The sequence below is a fragment of the Phaseolus vulgaris genome, chromosome 10, assembly GCF_051622355.1.
Source record: "Phaseolus vulgaris cultivar YP4 chromosome 10, ASM5162235v1, whole genome shotgun sequence".
NCBI classification, from domain to species: domain Eukaryota; kingdom Viridiplantae; phylum Streptophyta; class Magnoliopsida; order Fabales; family Fabaceae; genus Phaseolus; species Phaseolus vulgaris.
In genome coordinates, this window is record NC_143507.1 from 37,210,252 (window position 1) to 37,225,751 (window position 15,500).

General features: G+C 32.1%; 2 protein-coding genes across 3 annotated transcripts; both read right to left on the reverse strand.

The window, feature by feature from the left end:
• Positions 1-518: 518 nt before the first annotated feature.
• On the reverse strand, positions 519-10,867 carry LOC137818441 (K(+) efflux antiporter 2, chloroplastic). The gene is made up of 21 exons (XM_068621883.2): positions 10,715-10,867; positions 8,713-10,368; positions 8,229-8,400; positions 8,071-8,161; positions 7,504-7,640; positions 7,356-7,415; positions 7,145-7,264; positions 6,774-6,842; positions 5,424-5,489; positions 4,945-5,034; positions 4,296-4,400; positions 3,987-4,115; positions 3,318-3,527; positions 2,919-3,068; positions 2,524-2,577; positions 2,371-2,429; positions 1,828-1,894; positions 1,577-1,753; positions 1,386-1,442; positions 920-994; positions 519-791 (listed from the first exon to the last, which is right to left on the reverse strand). The coding sequence occupies exons 2-21, from the start codon at positions 10,293-10,295 to the stop codon at positions 696-698; spliced, it is 3,567 nt and encodes a 1,188-aa protein (XP_068477984.1). The 5' UTR covers positions 10,296-10,368; positions 10,715-10,867; the 3' UTR covers positions 519-695.
• A 1,997-nt stretch (positions 10,868-12,864) lies between these two features.
• PLIM2B (GATA type zinc finger transcription factor family protein) lies at positions 12,865-14,938 on the reverse strand. Of its 2 annotated transcripts, none has more exons than XM_068622274.2 (5): positions 14,676-14,938; positions 14,055-14,148; positions 13,879-13,907; positions 13,650-13,742; positions 12,865-13,396 (listed from the first exon to the last, which is right to left on the reverse strand). In XM_068622274.2, the coding sequence occupies exons 1-5, from the start codon at positions 14,808-14,810 to the stop codon at positions 13,067-13,069; spliced, it is 681 nt and encodes a 226-aa protein (XP_068478375.1). In that variant the 5' UTR covers positions 14,811-14,938; the 3' UTR covers positions 12,865-13,066. The 2 variants fall into 2 exon arrangements, with proteins under 2 accessions (XP_068478375.1, XP_068478376.1); XM_068622275.1 differs by having other exon boundaries at positions 13,650-13,739; positions 14,676-14,936.
• Between the last annotated feature and the right edge of the window lie 562 nt (positions 14,939-15,500).

Sequence of the window (15,500 nt, forward strand, 5' to 3'; positions counted from 1 at the left end):
TAATTTTAATTTTATATATTATTTAAATAAAAATCCATGCATTATTATTTCATATATTTGATGTATAATTTACAATTTGAATAAAAATAATATTAAATTAACAATATAGATTGCATATATATAAAAGAAAAAAATAAAGAAATATAATTTGTATTATGAAATATCAGTGTACAAAATATCTTTAATGGAGTGGTAATTTTTTTTCCCATTATTTTTCTATTTCTCTTATTGTTACATACGTGACAAAATGATTGTTTGAGATTTAAAATGTTAAAATTTTAAAATATAATTAAGAAAATATGAATATAAATTATTTAAACTAAACGGGAGTATTCCTTTTGTAAATTACTACTGTTAAGTAAAAGATGGCAATTGGTTCCTTAAACCAAGAACATGAAAAAAAATATTCTTTTACGCTCAATTTATCATTGGATAAGCACAAAAATTATAAAATTCACAACTATTTGAGAAAAATCAATATGAAAATATGGTGACAGTTTTTGGAATGGCAAGGAATATCAAAGAAACTCTACACAAATTAAAGAATGATTAATCAAAATTTCAATGCGGATATATTTCTGTACAGTGTATACAATGATGGGAAGAATACTCTGTTGCTATACAAATTTTCACAATTATATCTGAAGCTTCTTGTTTTCTTTTACGTTCCACTTTATACATATATGGTGTAGTCTTCATGTCGCCAGTTTCCCTTCAGAGACCTGAGTATCATCTGATGAATTGGGTTTGCTTCCAACATATCCAAAAGAACTTCCATTTGTTTCAGATAGCTGAATAAGCAAACAATAACATACACGCATCAATGATATACTAGAGTGAATTAGTGTGCGATCATGCAACTTTTAACCATGGTTAATCATATCAAAACCGATAGATATTTACTGAAAGAAACACGTACTTCAGTGAGCTCAGACAGATGGCGGGATCTGAATTCGTTTATGGTTGCTGCAATCTCTGATGTAGGAAGTTTAGCCTGAAGAGTGTAATGCTTAGTGTCATCTCCATGGACTATGTTATAGCATTAAGTAAAGGCTTCATCAATAAGAGAACCTTTTGTATGCTCCTATTCTCATTAAGCCTAAATCCAGACTCTAGAGTCTTCAATAAAATATATTACCAATTTCACCATGTCAGAAAAAGTATAAATATACTAGTACTATTTCTAAGAAAAATTGAATTAAAACTAAGTAAATCAATTATACGACACAATAATCAGTAGTTCAAATATTGTGACACATTCAACCACTTGAAGAACAAACATGATCTTTTACCTCAATACGGTGTTTGTCCTCTCGGGTAGGTATTAGGATGTAAAAAGTTCATTCAGTGGGTAAATATATATTCTCAAACAACATGATAGTTACCTGAGCAAGCACGGCAGCTGCTAGTTGAAGACTTGGTTCCAAGGTCTCTGGGACAACCTGTAAAAGCAAATGGAAGAGACATAAATAGAGAAGAAAGAGTATCAGCAGAGAGTATTTCAATTATAAGAATTTCCAAATTATACCAGAAGGCAATCATAACATTAATAATGGAAGAGTTAATAGAATATTACAGCGGTAGCTCCAGCCTTTTCCAAATTCAGTCCATGATCAACATCATGAGCGCGAACAAAAGTTTTCACGTTTGGGAAGTGTTTGCTCAGAGCCCACACGGTTCTGTAATTCGCTCCAGGTGAATCTAGAGTTACTGCGGCGGCACTTGCCCTTTCAGCTCCAACCTTATGCAGGACCTTATCATAGAGTCCAAAGCATGTCAGGTAATGAACATGCATGCAAGCTCAAGTACTCAAGTCATGTATACTACCTCTCGACTACCGGCATCTCCAAAGTACACAGGGAGATCCAAGGAACGTCCAATTGCCACTCTATCACTGGAGACATTGGCAAACATGAAGACAGATTAGGTCATCATATGCTATTCTTATCCAAAATTACATACATCATACATGTTAGTCCACACAATCTTGATTAGCACCCAAACATTGTCCCCAGTACGACCAAACCCCTGCAATATTTTACAAAAGTAGAACCAATTTGGGAATTTGTCTATTTCTATGCATTGAAAAATGCACAAAGAATCCAACAATTAAAGATAGTCAAATCACACTATGATTCAGTAAAACCTTTACTGCTTTCAAGAAAGTCAGAAATGGTGCACAAGCAAATTGCACATCTTGCCTCTAAGAATGTTATTTAATCATTATGTTCAGTAATATTTTCTTTTTCAACATAAGATCTATTAACCCTAAACCCTGAAAAAATTATTTACCCAAAACATACAATTACAGTTGTCGTAAAAAGAAAACAGTTACAAGAAAAACAATATAGTCAGATAGTATTGACTTACCTTCTCACATCTAGTGCAACAAAAGGAATAAGTTGCTCAGAAAGAAGTTGTGCGATGATCTTGAAAAAACAAAATTGTAAACTGTTATATTTAAATAACAAAATGAGAAAATTATTAAAATTAATTCATTAAACCAAAACAGAAAGAACTCACTTGCCCAACTCGCCCAAATCCACAAATAATGATATGATTTTGCAAATCGTCTGTCTGTAAAAGATGTCCTCCAAAAGGAAGTCAACAACTAATTTTACAATTCAAAACCAAATAAAAATAACAAATGCTGAATCAATTTGGTTTAACTGCCTCCATAGTCTACAAATAAATGCATAGGATAGGATACGTTACTGTAGAAATTGATCTCACAAGACAGTTTAAAGCTCAACTTAGTTTTAAGTAGTTTTTAGTTTTTCTTGCGTTGAGTTTAATTTAGTTATAAAAGTATCAGATCAATTCAGTAATTTTGGCCAGCCCTAACTATCAGTATCATTACACTTGTGAAGATAAAATACAAGCAGAGTTCGTGCTAAATCTATAAATCTCGGTCTTACCTCACTTTCTTCAGGTAATAAACTTCGAACGTCATGCAGCTCAAAACGGGAAGCAAGGAACTGCCCTCCTTCAGCTAGCCAAGGAGTGATGGCCATTGAAATTCCCACAACAAGAAACAGTAAGGAGGACAACTGGGAAGACATTATGCCCTGCAATATCAAATGGCAAGAATGTTTTAGTTTTTATAACATGTTAAATTAACAACTATCAGTAAATTAATCAATTTGTATTTTTCAAATTCCATCTTTTTAAGATAAAAAATAATAATTTGAAGTTACAAACATAATAATTATCAATAAGTTGAAGTAACAAACATCTAGATACATAAGTTTGAAACCAACACAAGCAGAAAATTATATTTGAAATAAACACAATGGATAGATTTCAGGGATAAAAACCTGATTAACAGCTTCACCAAAAGCTACAAATGCAAATTCTCCCCCAGGAGCAAGAAGAAGACCAACTCTAATAGAAGAAATGAGAGAAATACCAAATGCTCTACCAATTAAAGAAACCAACAAAGTCTTGCCAATTATCAAAAGTCCCAAGGACCCAGTAATGGCTGGAAAGTTTGAAAGAAGAAGTTTTGGATCAATTGACATTCCAACCTGAAAATCCACAAAAATAACTTTTTGTTAATTACAAGGATTGAAGCTGGCTTGCTCAGAAAGTGACAAATGTAAAGAAAGTCATTCCTTGCTGTAGAAGACTAACATAAAAAATATTTCTAACATTTTTTACATTAAAAATGTCATTGCTTCACTATATCGTTTACAATCCTAACCAGGTTAGGACTACAACCTCTACCAGTCATATGCAGCATTCTTAATTCAATTAAAAAGAAAAAAGAAATACAAAAATGGTGCAACCAAACCAAAATCCATGAAGAAAATTTCTAATATATGAGACCACATCTATCTCAACAAAAATCAGAGACAAACCCACTAAGAATTATTTGAATATAAGCAATTTAACAGCTGATTAACAAATTATAAAATAGATAATGTTGCACGAACAAATAAACAAAACAACTAGCTAACTTTTAAATTGGAGTATTAAGGACAAACCGTCATAAAGAAGAGACCCAGAAGAAGGCCACGGTACGGGGCAATATCAGATTCAACCTGTAAGGAAAACTCTGTTTCTGCCAATAGTAAACCCGCCAAAAATGCCCCCAATGCCATTGAAAGTCCAGACTGTTTTCAGTAAAGAAAAAAACATATCAACAAAGGTAAAACACATTTAGCACAAAAAAAAAAAAGTTCACTTCAATGGACAGAAGAATAACTTAAAGAAAACTGCCAAAACTTAGCTTGGCTCAAAACCAAAACAAAGGGGAAAAAGGAAATTGAAAAACATTGGCACAAAATACCTACCCTGGCTGTGAGAAGGCTAGTCCCAAGAATAACGAAGAGTGTATTGGCAGAAAATATTTCTGCATTTTGATTCTCTGCAATCTGCTTATATATGGGTCGCAGGAGCTATGCAAAGAGAGGTGAGAAAAATTACATAGAAAAAGTTAGAGTCGAATAGAGAAATGTCACAACATGCCTTCCTAACGACCCCAAACACAGAGCTCAATCCTTTGAAATAAAACTTTTATATGATATATAGGATATTGATACATATAGCAATAACTTTGTTAAATTTCAGTTCCATTTATGCATTCCAACGATGATTAGAAACTTCAATCCACCATTTTAAGTAGAATATCTGAACGTGCACAACACCAGATTATAAATCAAAGTTCTTTGTAAAATATACAATCTGTGGTACAAGGTGAGTAATTTGTACCAAAACTCTACCCAAATCAACCTTTAGATTTCAGGATATCTACCCTGAACAATAGAATTAGTGGTTTATTGTTACCCTCGTTAAGATTATTAAAAACAAAATAGATGAACAAACAAGAATATGCAAATACTCAATCAATCAGAAAAAATTAAGCATCAGTTCTACAAGTTAAGAGTATATTTTAATAAATAGAAATGACAGGTCTATATCCTAATTCTGAATATCACTTACCAATCGTCCACCTGCAATTATGGCTGCAATGGCAACCACTGCCTTAACAGCGGCCAGACCAAGTGCTTCAGCAATGGCTTGAAAACCAACCTGAAGACAAAGATTGATATTTCACAAATACAACATAGGTAACAACGGCAGTATACAAGTGGCAACAATCATGATTACAATGACATAAGTAAGGCAAAATAATTGGCTTCCAATCAAGCGTTTAACATGGATACCTTTAATTAGAAAGAACGAACTGTGCTTAGGTCCTTTTAATGCATATATCATAAAATTATAAAAATTAAATAATCCAGTTACATGCATGTCTTCTAAACAATAAAGAACTCCCATATTGAGTGTTGAGGGGATTGATCATATCAAAACACCCTTGTCATAAATTATCTCCTGCTACACAAGAGTTTATGCAAATTTAAGTAGCCGTGTTCTAAATCTGATGACATAGTTTAAGAAAGAATATTAGAAAATATTACCCCTCCTTTGGAAGAATTAGGTGAAATTAGAGGTATGAGTATTAGCAAGACAACAACAGCCAAATCCTGAATAGAAACAAAGTCACAGTCAATTTTGGTGAAAATATTGCAATCCCAAAGTTGGTTAAGATAAAAAAGAAATAAAAATAAATGTCATAAACACATATAGACGTAACAATTAGAGATAAGGAGAATCCTTGTTGAGAATCTATACCAATATACTAAATAAATGCCAAATATATATATATATATGCACAGAAACTACCTCAACCCATGACAGCAGATTTTAATTTCACAATTTCATCCTTCTTCACTAGGAGAATATCTGTTTAGTATCAGTCAAAGGATAAAAATTACTTATATCAAATTACAATAGGTACGTATTTTATCTCTGTGTTTGGTAGATTTTATCTCTGCGAGAGTTTCTGTTTCCCAAATTTATAGAGAGGGCAACGCTGGTGTTGGTAAATTAGCTAATATTAGTTTAGACAAAAGACTTAATTTTACTTGGTGGGATGAGTTACCTAATTTTCTACGTTATACTTTTTCTAGGAACATAATAGGTTTACAGAACTTTCAATTTTTGTAATTATAACCTCATGAGGTTTGAATGCTTCCTCTTGAGTGACTCTACACATTGCATATCATTTTTATATTATATCTATTTGTAACATGCTTACACCCCTAGTGTAAGTATGTCAATTTTATAAAAAAAATGACTGAATCTGAAATGAAATCTTTTTTTTTGGCAAAAAACACTGGACATTTTGAATTAGATATTCTATACATTGAATTAGGTTTTTTTTATATCTATTTTGTATTTCAATGTTTGTTTATTACTTTTTTATAAAATAAATAATACAAAATTCTAAAATTTAATCCAATTCAAATCACTTTCAATTAGATTGAACTGGGTTGAATTTAAATTTAAAACCAAATTGATTGGATTCTAAAATAAAAACAATGAAATATGATTGAACAACTTTAGTCCACCAAACCAATCTAATCCAATGTGCCCACACTTCTATTAATTTATCTGAAGGATTGACATAATTTAAGAGAAACCTTGTCTCCCTTTTCTCTCTACTATCTCTCTATGTTGTATTCAGTTTTCTATCCGGGTAGAATACTTGACCGACATGGCATATTTTTGTCACTACAGCACATGAGGTTCGGGTTATCCAGATTCCTGAAGGTAAAAACGATAATATAGAAAAATTGAAGCAAATGCATCACATAGGACGAAATTTATCCAAGTACATATTACAAGTAAGTATGGCATCGTTGAATATTTCATTTTAAGAGATAATCTTGCAGGTTCTAGATAGATGGTTAAGATTATGAGGTAACCTGAAAAAGCAAAACAGAAAACGTAGCCCTTCCATGTCGTGATGTGCTCTCACCTCTCTCCTGTAACACCTACAAAACAAGTTCATTTGAATTATTGCCACATGAAAGACTTGGCAGACTATACAGCAAGAAAGAACACAGTCTCAAAATCTTTCAAAGTGGTACATCGGTTAAAGCTGTAGCTGTCAAGCTTATTTAGTAATGACATTCTTAACACGTGCAAACTACAAATGAAAATCCAGTCACAGTCAATATCTTCAGAAAGGTAGATATCACCTTATTTGAATTTGCATTAGAAGTTGAAGTAGTAGCATAGCATGTGAATGTTGCGCACAGAGTAAAATTTAAAAGCCAGATCTAAAGTTATTTACTTGCAAAACAACAGCAGTTGATGATAAAGCTAGACCATTCCCAATGACGATAGCAGCAGGGCCAGCTTGACCACAAATATAATGAGCTACCAAGCCAACAACTACAGCAGTCACCAAAACCTACATTTTTCCATACATGATAAGAATTGTTAGTTGTGTAACCTAAGGTAAACAACAATAATAAGGATGGAAGATGAAGTTTTCCCATCACCTGAGCAGAGCCTAATCCAAAGACATACTTCTTCATTGAACTAAGCCTTTCGACAGAAAGCTATAAAAATAGAGTTCAGAGCTTCAGTATATTTTTTATTAGAGATTATCCAAGCTAAGGCAAAACAAGATCTTATCGGAAACTCCACCTCCAGGCCAATATTGAATAACAGGAAAACAACTCCAAACTCGGCTATTGCTTTTGTCCCATGTACATGACGAATGATGGAGAGACCATATGGCCCAATCAAGATACCAGCAGCCAAGTAGCCAAGAACAGGACTGCCTAAACATTGTTGCACATAAAGATATAGATGATTGTTAGACAATCAATTTTATCAAGTTGACTTAAAAAGAATTCCCTATCCGAAAACTATTTCAGATAATTATTGGAATCCTATGACAAGAACAACACTTTTTTTTATTCAATTCAAGCAACCAAATTTTCCTCAAGCAAAGCAACTTCATTTATTATCATAATTCAACAAAAAAATCGAATCAATTATCATTTTCAAACCAACAAATGGTGACACAGGAAAAGAAATCTTAGCTATAAAAAGGAAGAAAGTATAAACTACACATCAAAATTTTCATGTAAGCAATATATATAAAGTTTGGTGCCTGGTCGAATTCAAGCTTAAGTCTGTATAACATTTAGATAAACAACTTCCTTATTCTTTAAATCCAACATTAAGAAAACATGGCAACCTAGTTACCTCCAGGAATCTTTTGAAATATTGGTACAAATACAACACTTGCAAGGAGTAACCAGAGCATGTCAAAGAGGGAGGCTTCCTCCTCATTAACCTGCGATAAATACCATGCAGAATTAGACAAAACTTAATAATAAAGGATATGAAGAAGGAAAACAAACCTCTTGATTAGGTAATGATGCAATAATGTTCTTAATTCTCCTGGGAAGATCCTGAAGCTGTCCAACCAGAGGCTTTGCTGTTGAAGAAACTTCTTCAACAGTGGTTACAATGACTTCTGGCTGCTGAAGCAGCTGAGCTCGCCTATCTGTTCTATTAGTATAGAGTACAAGCCTGAAATAAAATTCCACCTCATCTTGAAAAAACATAGTAAAACCTCATATTGATATGAATTGGCATGTCATGTAGAAAAGTATAAACTTCTAGAGTAGAAATTTAACGCGCCAATGAATATTTTAGACTAGATATTTTTCTATCATGTCACACAAAATTTAAAAATCGTCATCCTAATTTTTCACATGTTATACTCCTATACCATAAATATTTGTCAGTCATATGATCTATATACTTCAAGTTTGTTTCCGGAAAGGTAGAAATAAAAGTAACAGCAAAAACAGGATCTGGATAAACAGAGGTCATACACACCCAGCTCCAATGAACAATAACCCAACAATTAGCTTGGGTAGTTGCTTCTGTGCAAACTCCATAAGATCAAGGAAAACCGATGCAGGTGTGTTATCAGCCTCATCGGCAGTAAAAGAGAAGAATGATGCAGGGAAAAATCGGGAAGATTTCTTCAATAATGTCTTGGGAGCAAATGATGAATTATCTCTAGTCAAATCTTTTTGTGTTTCCTGTTTTTTTGTTTGAACTACATTCTTTGACTTTTCTGTTTCAACTTCAGCTTCTTTAGAAGAGTCTAAGCTTAATTGTCCATTCTCATGATCACTCAGATAATCAGACTGTGCCATGTCTTCCAAACTTTGCTTATTGTTATCAGATTGTGTTTCAGGTGAAAGCTCATCATCATTTAAGATATCAGCCTCTCTTTTAAGCACGTCATCACCAGAAAAACCTTGAACCACTTCCTCGGGAATACCTACAACCTCTTGTACTTGTAGAGTGTCTTTCGTATCAGCATTAAAACTAGAGGCAGATTTTTCTGCTTTCTGCAATGCCATCTCTGCATCATTCACGTGTTGTGCAGCCTCAATTTCGGCAGCAACAGCTTTCTCCGCTAAATGCATTATGTTTGCAACATCTTCCTCTGCTTTTGCTGCTTTCAGCTGCGCCTGTTCTGCAACTTCATGCAATTTGTTCACTTCATTCTGGAACTCCTCCTTTCTACATTGCAAGCCTCTCAGCTCACTCTCGCAATTTGCTAAATTTGTCTGCCCTTCCTTGATATCTTCCTTAGCATCCAAAAGTTCCTTCTCTTCTTGCATTATATCTTTATCATCATTACTATTGTTAGAACCTTGTGAGGAATCGTGAGCTTCTTTTGTAACCTCGCAAGACTCTATGGCTACTTGAAGCCTTGCCTCAGCCAGAGAAAGAGCCATAGTTGCTTTCTGAACAGCTTCTTTGGCAACAAATTCTTGACTCACAATATCTTGGATGATGTCAAGGGTAGAAGTAACATTGTTCCAAGAACTTGCTGCTTCATCTTGCAAAAAAATCGCAGTCTCAGATATCTTCTTAACCTTTTCCTCAAATGCAATGCTGTTTTCTCGAGCAGCTTCTAATTCTTTCTTGGCCTTTTGCAGCAGTTCTTTCAACTCATCCACATTTTGCTCCTCCACTACTTCACTCCCAGCTTCTTTCCTCCCTTCTTGCCCTTCTTCGCCCAAAGGTTCACTCGATTCCGCGCTGGAACCGTAGTCCTCATCCGCACTTTCCACCCTATCAACATTCCGTCCATTGCCGTTGAGATATGATAAAGAATCGTTACCCTGACACTTTGTCCAAATGTTCCTATTCCCCCTAAAAAGTTCATTTCTCTTCCAACAGAAACTCCTCTTCCCACTCGAAACTTTCAACTCTCCGAAACAGTCTACTCTCGAACCACTCCAACTACCTATCTTGTTCATCCGACTAAAACGAGCCTTCGAAGTAGTCCTCAAGTTGCCGAGGAAAGCACAACCAAAACCTCTCCCTCCAAATACAGTGCAAGAATCCAAACCATCAAATACCACATTAGACTGCGGTAACCTAAAAGCTACATCCATGTTCTCTCCCGAAACAAAACACTCACGGAATCACTTCTCTTCAATGCATTCTACAACCAATTCCTCAAAAGAACTGAAACAAAACAGTCCAGAACAAAATTAGAAAGCTCCACAACATTCAACACAACTCAAAATCACAGCCAAACACAACTCAAAATCACGTCCAAACACAACTCAATAGAGATTTTACCAAACATATCATACTATACTGAATAATGTTCAGTTCAGAGCATGCATGCTATAATCAGTAGCATTTCCGTTTTCTCACATTCATTCAATTCAACAGGAAAAATATTTAAAAGTAAACATAGCAAAGAGAAGTGCATTCAGCAAGTCGGAATCGGAATCGGAATCATCGATGAAACAACCGAAACGTGTATAAATGAACAAAAAGCTTCGAGCAGAGAAATGGAATTTACATGTTTGCGTTTTCTGTTGAAGACAGAGAAGAAAATGAATGAAAGTGTTGTTTGCGTGTTCTGTTAAAACGGTCAGTCAAGTGAGTAAGCAGATATACACAGAGAGGGAGAAGATATTATTCACAAATCCAAACTTTGTCTTCACCGTCGGTTAACGCGCGTGGGCCTCTCAAATTAGTACTATTCAAATAATTTGAGGATTAAAATGAATATTTCTAAAACTCGTTGAATAGTTTTATTACTTTAGAGATGAAATTTGTTATTTATGTTTTTAATGAAACAATTATGAATAGGTGAGTTTAATTTAAAGTTGTGTTTGATTAATTTAAAAGTTTAGAACAAATAAAATTATGTGTTTCAATTTAAAATAAAGAAATTAATAAAATATATGGTAGCGCGTGAAGGAAGTGTGGCTAAACATTGGGGCTAAAAAAAAATTGTATTTATTTTTATATGCAAAAATAAATTGTCTGTGATGAATGGACACTGCAATTTCAAAGAAATATCAAAACATATTTTGTCCTAAATATCAAAGCATATTCGTTGCACTTCATTCTAATGTCAGAGAAATTTTATTAATATTATTTATTTTCATAAAATAATATTAAATAATTTAAATTTATTTGTAATAACAGTTTATGAAAAGATTTATGTTTTCTCTCTTACATAAATCCATTAGATTAATGATATAACATAATATAATTTTTATCCTATAAGACACTTTAAAAATCTGACCCTTAACAATATTACAGTTATGAGTTTTTCTCTCAATAATACTGTTTATGAAAAAAATAACTTATTATCATTTTTTTCTGAGTTTAAGTGAGATTATGTAGTTAATAAACAATAATAAAACTGTTCAAGTTTTATTTTTGAAAATAAACATTTTTATTGTTTACATTCTTTTATAGAAAACTCTAAAACATCTTAAGAATTTTATTTTCTCCTTTTTTTCGTACTTTCAAAATTAGGATATAGGGTGAAGTAAACCTAAATCAGGTCTAGATTAAGTTGGAAAAGTTTGAATTAGGGTTTATGTTCCTTTTTAAATCTCAAGGGTTTTGACTTCTTAGGAAGCAAGACAATTTTAAATAAGAAAAATTAGCCTAATTTTGGAATTTGTTTAGGTAATTAGGTTAGTTTTAAGGAAATTAAGTTTCTTTAGGGAAGTAAATTGTTAATATTATATTATTAGTAGTACTTTAATTTGTATATGCTTTTGATGAATTTTTGTTTCTATATAATGAAAATTTGTAATAAATAAATATTTTAAATATATAAAACATATCATAGTTAAAAATCATAAGCAAAATATATTTAAAATATATAAAGTGTACTTTATATTTATAATAAATATTTCAATTATATTGAATTAACTTTAAATTGAGAAGAATAGATAGTTAAGAAAATCAAGTATATAAATAAAAATAAAAATTTTACACCTCTCCCCAAAAGAAATAAGAAATATTGAGAATAGTGGAAACTCTAACTAGTTGATAGTTCTAATTAACAGTATATGAGTAGATTACGAATTAGTTTTCTTTTAAAATTTAATATCTTTTCTATGTAAATAAAATAGTCACAAAATGTAGTATACATTTGTAACATTTTTCTTAATTTAAAATATAAAAAATATTTTTATATGTTAACATTCAGTTGTAATTCTTTATTTTGGAAAAATACAAAAAATATTGAAAAATGTCCAACAAATTTTTTAGTGAGGCTCTAACTATATAACTATAATCTTTAGAACACAATTTCAACAAAACAAGTATATTATACATTAAGTTTGTTAAAGTTATTTTAATTAGAAGTGCATATTATATTTTTTAAGTTTACTTAAAATTGCTTTTGACAATTAAACTTTTTAATAAATATAAATAATATTTTACTCTAAAAAGTTAAATCAAAATAATAATTAATTTATTAACTATTTAATTTAAAAATGTTAAAAAACACATTAATCATAAATAAAGACACTTCATATTATAAATGTAATAACAAAATCAAGATATATAATTATAAATTTTGTTTAATAAAATTGATTTTATAAAATTGAGTTGATTATTAAAATAAAAAACATTCATTACTTCAAATAAAAATGGATTATTAAATTTGCAGTTAAAACTTATGTAAACTCACACAGAAGATATTAAAGAAAACTTTGGATTAATCAAACTTTTGTTTAAACTTTCGAATACATTAACAAACCTCTCAAGTTAGTTTACAAGTAAACTAAAAATAATTTGTAAGAAATGTTTTGAGAGTAAAGAAATTGAACCAAAGACCCTGCTCAAAATGAAAGAAGGTGGTGGGAGGGGGGATAGAAACAATTCATGTTTCTAATTCAATTCAAGAGCTCTCTTCTTCTTTTTCTTCTTCTTCTTTTTCTTTTTCTTTTTCTTCATCTTCTACTACTGGAGGTTCCTCAGATTCTTCTGCTGGTGCTGGATGTGATGGCTCCTCAAATAGAGGCTCAGGAGGTGTAGATGAACCAGTCCTCTTGTGTGCAGCAGCTTGGAGCACATGGCTGTAGTTCCCTTTCTCCATGAACAGTTGTGCAAAGTGGACTCTGCAGTAGACAACACCATCAAGGGCAGCATAGTTTGAATGTGTCAGAGGGCACCCTGCATGAGCACACCTGAAACAAGTCTTGTGGTAGCATTCCCCTTCCAGTGACACCTATTTCATAAACAAAACCAAATTCCCATGCATGCTTAGTTTAGTCATGTCAAAATCCTATTTCAGGTGATTTTGAAATCATTCTACAGTCAAATTTTGAAAAGTAATTGTAAAAATCAATGGTCTTCTTAGTACCATGTGAAGTATCTACTGACTTCTTTATGATTAATACAGGTATTTTTCAGAAATATGACATTACAAACTTGTTCTCACTTTTTCATGTTACATGGTGAAGATATGAGAGATCACAAACCTTTTCAAGAGGATACACTGTTTTTGAGCATACTGCACATTTGTCCAGGGTTCCACTGAACATGGAAGATAGCTTGCTAGGGGTTCTATTCTGCTGTTGATCATGATAGAACTTGCGTTAGAGAGGGAACACAAGAATACATAATTATACATAGGAAGATATAAAATGGAAAGTGTATGGTAATAAAATTAATTGGTAAAGTATGTGCCAGAAAGGATAGGTAACATACAATATCGTTTTGCTTCTCAGTAGACTTTGCTGCAACATTTAGAGTCAAGAAAACAGCATAGCTTCATTAGTGTAAATAACAGAAAGTGACATGATCCTACTACTTGTAATTTAATGTAAGGTGGGATGAGAATTATTATGAGAATAACACAGAGTTTGGCCAAAAGATGCTCTTACCGAAGTTCTTGCTGAAATTGCCAGATTCCTTGAAGAGTTGTTCAAAATGAGGCTTGCAATAGAGAACTCCATCCATTGAGGAGTATGTGCACATCTGATCAACATTGAGTAGTATAAACAATTTTGTAATATAATGTGTGTGAAAAGAAAAATCCCACCTAGCAAAATCTTGGTTTTAAATCTTTTGCATAAAAAAAATTGTTACAGAAAGAAAAAAACGACTTGCTGATAGATATAATCCACACCCATATGATAGTGACCCAAAAGAAGTATTTGGTTTCCTTTTTCTTTCATTAAGCTGATATGTGTTTACATTAACAATTACAAGATTATTTTATAGCATTGTTTTCATTTCCTTTCCTTCATACTTTTCAAATTTCATTAAGTAAATTTTGTAAACATGATTTTGTTTTTAAAATTTCCTTCTAAAAGTCATGAAATCAGAAAAGAAGTGGCATTCCTATACCTCCTCATTTCAGAACAATTACCATTTTTGTACAATGATTTAAAATAAATTACCTTTGACCTTCTTAACTATGATCTTTCTCATTCCACATTGGAGTTACAAATAGACAAGTAAAATCAAAAAGGGAAGAAATCAAGAGAATGAAGGTATTATACCGTGAGATATCCCTTGCAGTGGCTGCATTTGAAGCAGTTCTTATGGTAAGGAATGCCTTCAAGGGTTAACAAGTCAACCACGTAGACAGTCTTGTCACATGCCTTGCATTTATCAAGAGTTCCTGTGAATGACATGTTTGCTTTCTCCCCTTCCTTTATTACTTGTGGTTTTTTTTGTTTTTTTATTCCCTTTGGGAATGTCTGAGGAACAAAGAGTGGTTGAACAAGAATGCACACCTCAGACAAAAGGGAACAGAACAAAGTCTTAGATATGTCTTAGAAGAAAGTGACTTATATCAGCAAAGTTAATGGCTGTAAGTGATTGACAAGTGATTGTAGATCCTAAAACTGTGAAACAAAAATGGAAAAGTTTGAGTTATTTGTGGATATGATCTAATTGAATGGAGTGAAAAAAGATTGGTTTGTTTTGACCACTTCAATTAGAAGAAGTTATTGGATGAAATAAAACTTGCTATTTCCAACTTTTCTTTGGTTTACTATTCTGGTAATTAAGATGTGGATTTCATAATTAAGAGGTTAATAAAGCAAGTTAAAAAAACATATTAACCTTATTGATCTTTTTGTAAATTAAGGGACTTTTTTTATTTTTAGCATGTTATTCATCTGGCTCCTACTTCTTCTCCTCCAATCTTGAAATCTTGAAACAAGAAAATAGTTCCTCCTCCCTTGTAAACAGTAATTTAAACTAAAATTTATTTATTAAAAAATAATTATAGAATCTGTGAATTAACTATAGAGCAAGGTTAGAATAAATTTTGATTAGCAAAAGTCATGTACCACTTCTATATAAATTAGTTTTTTATC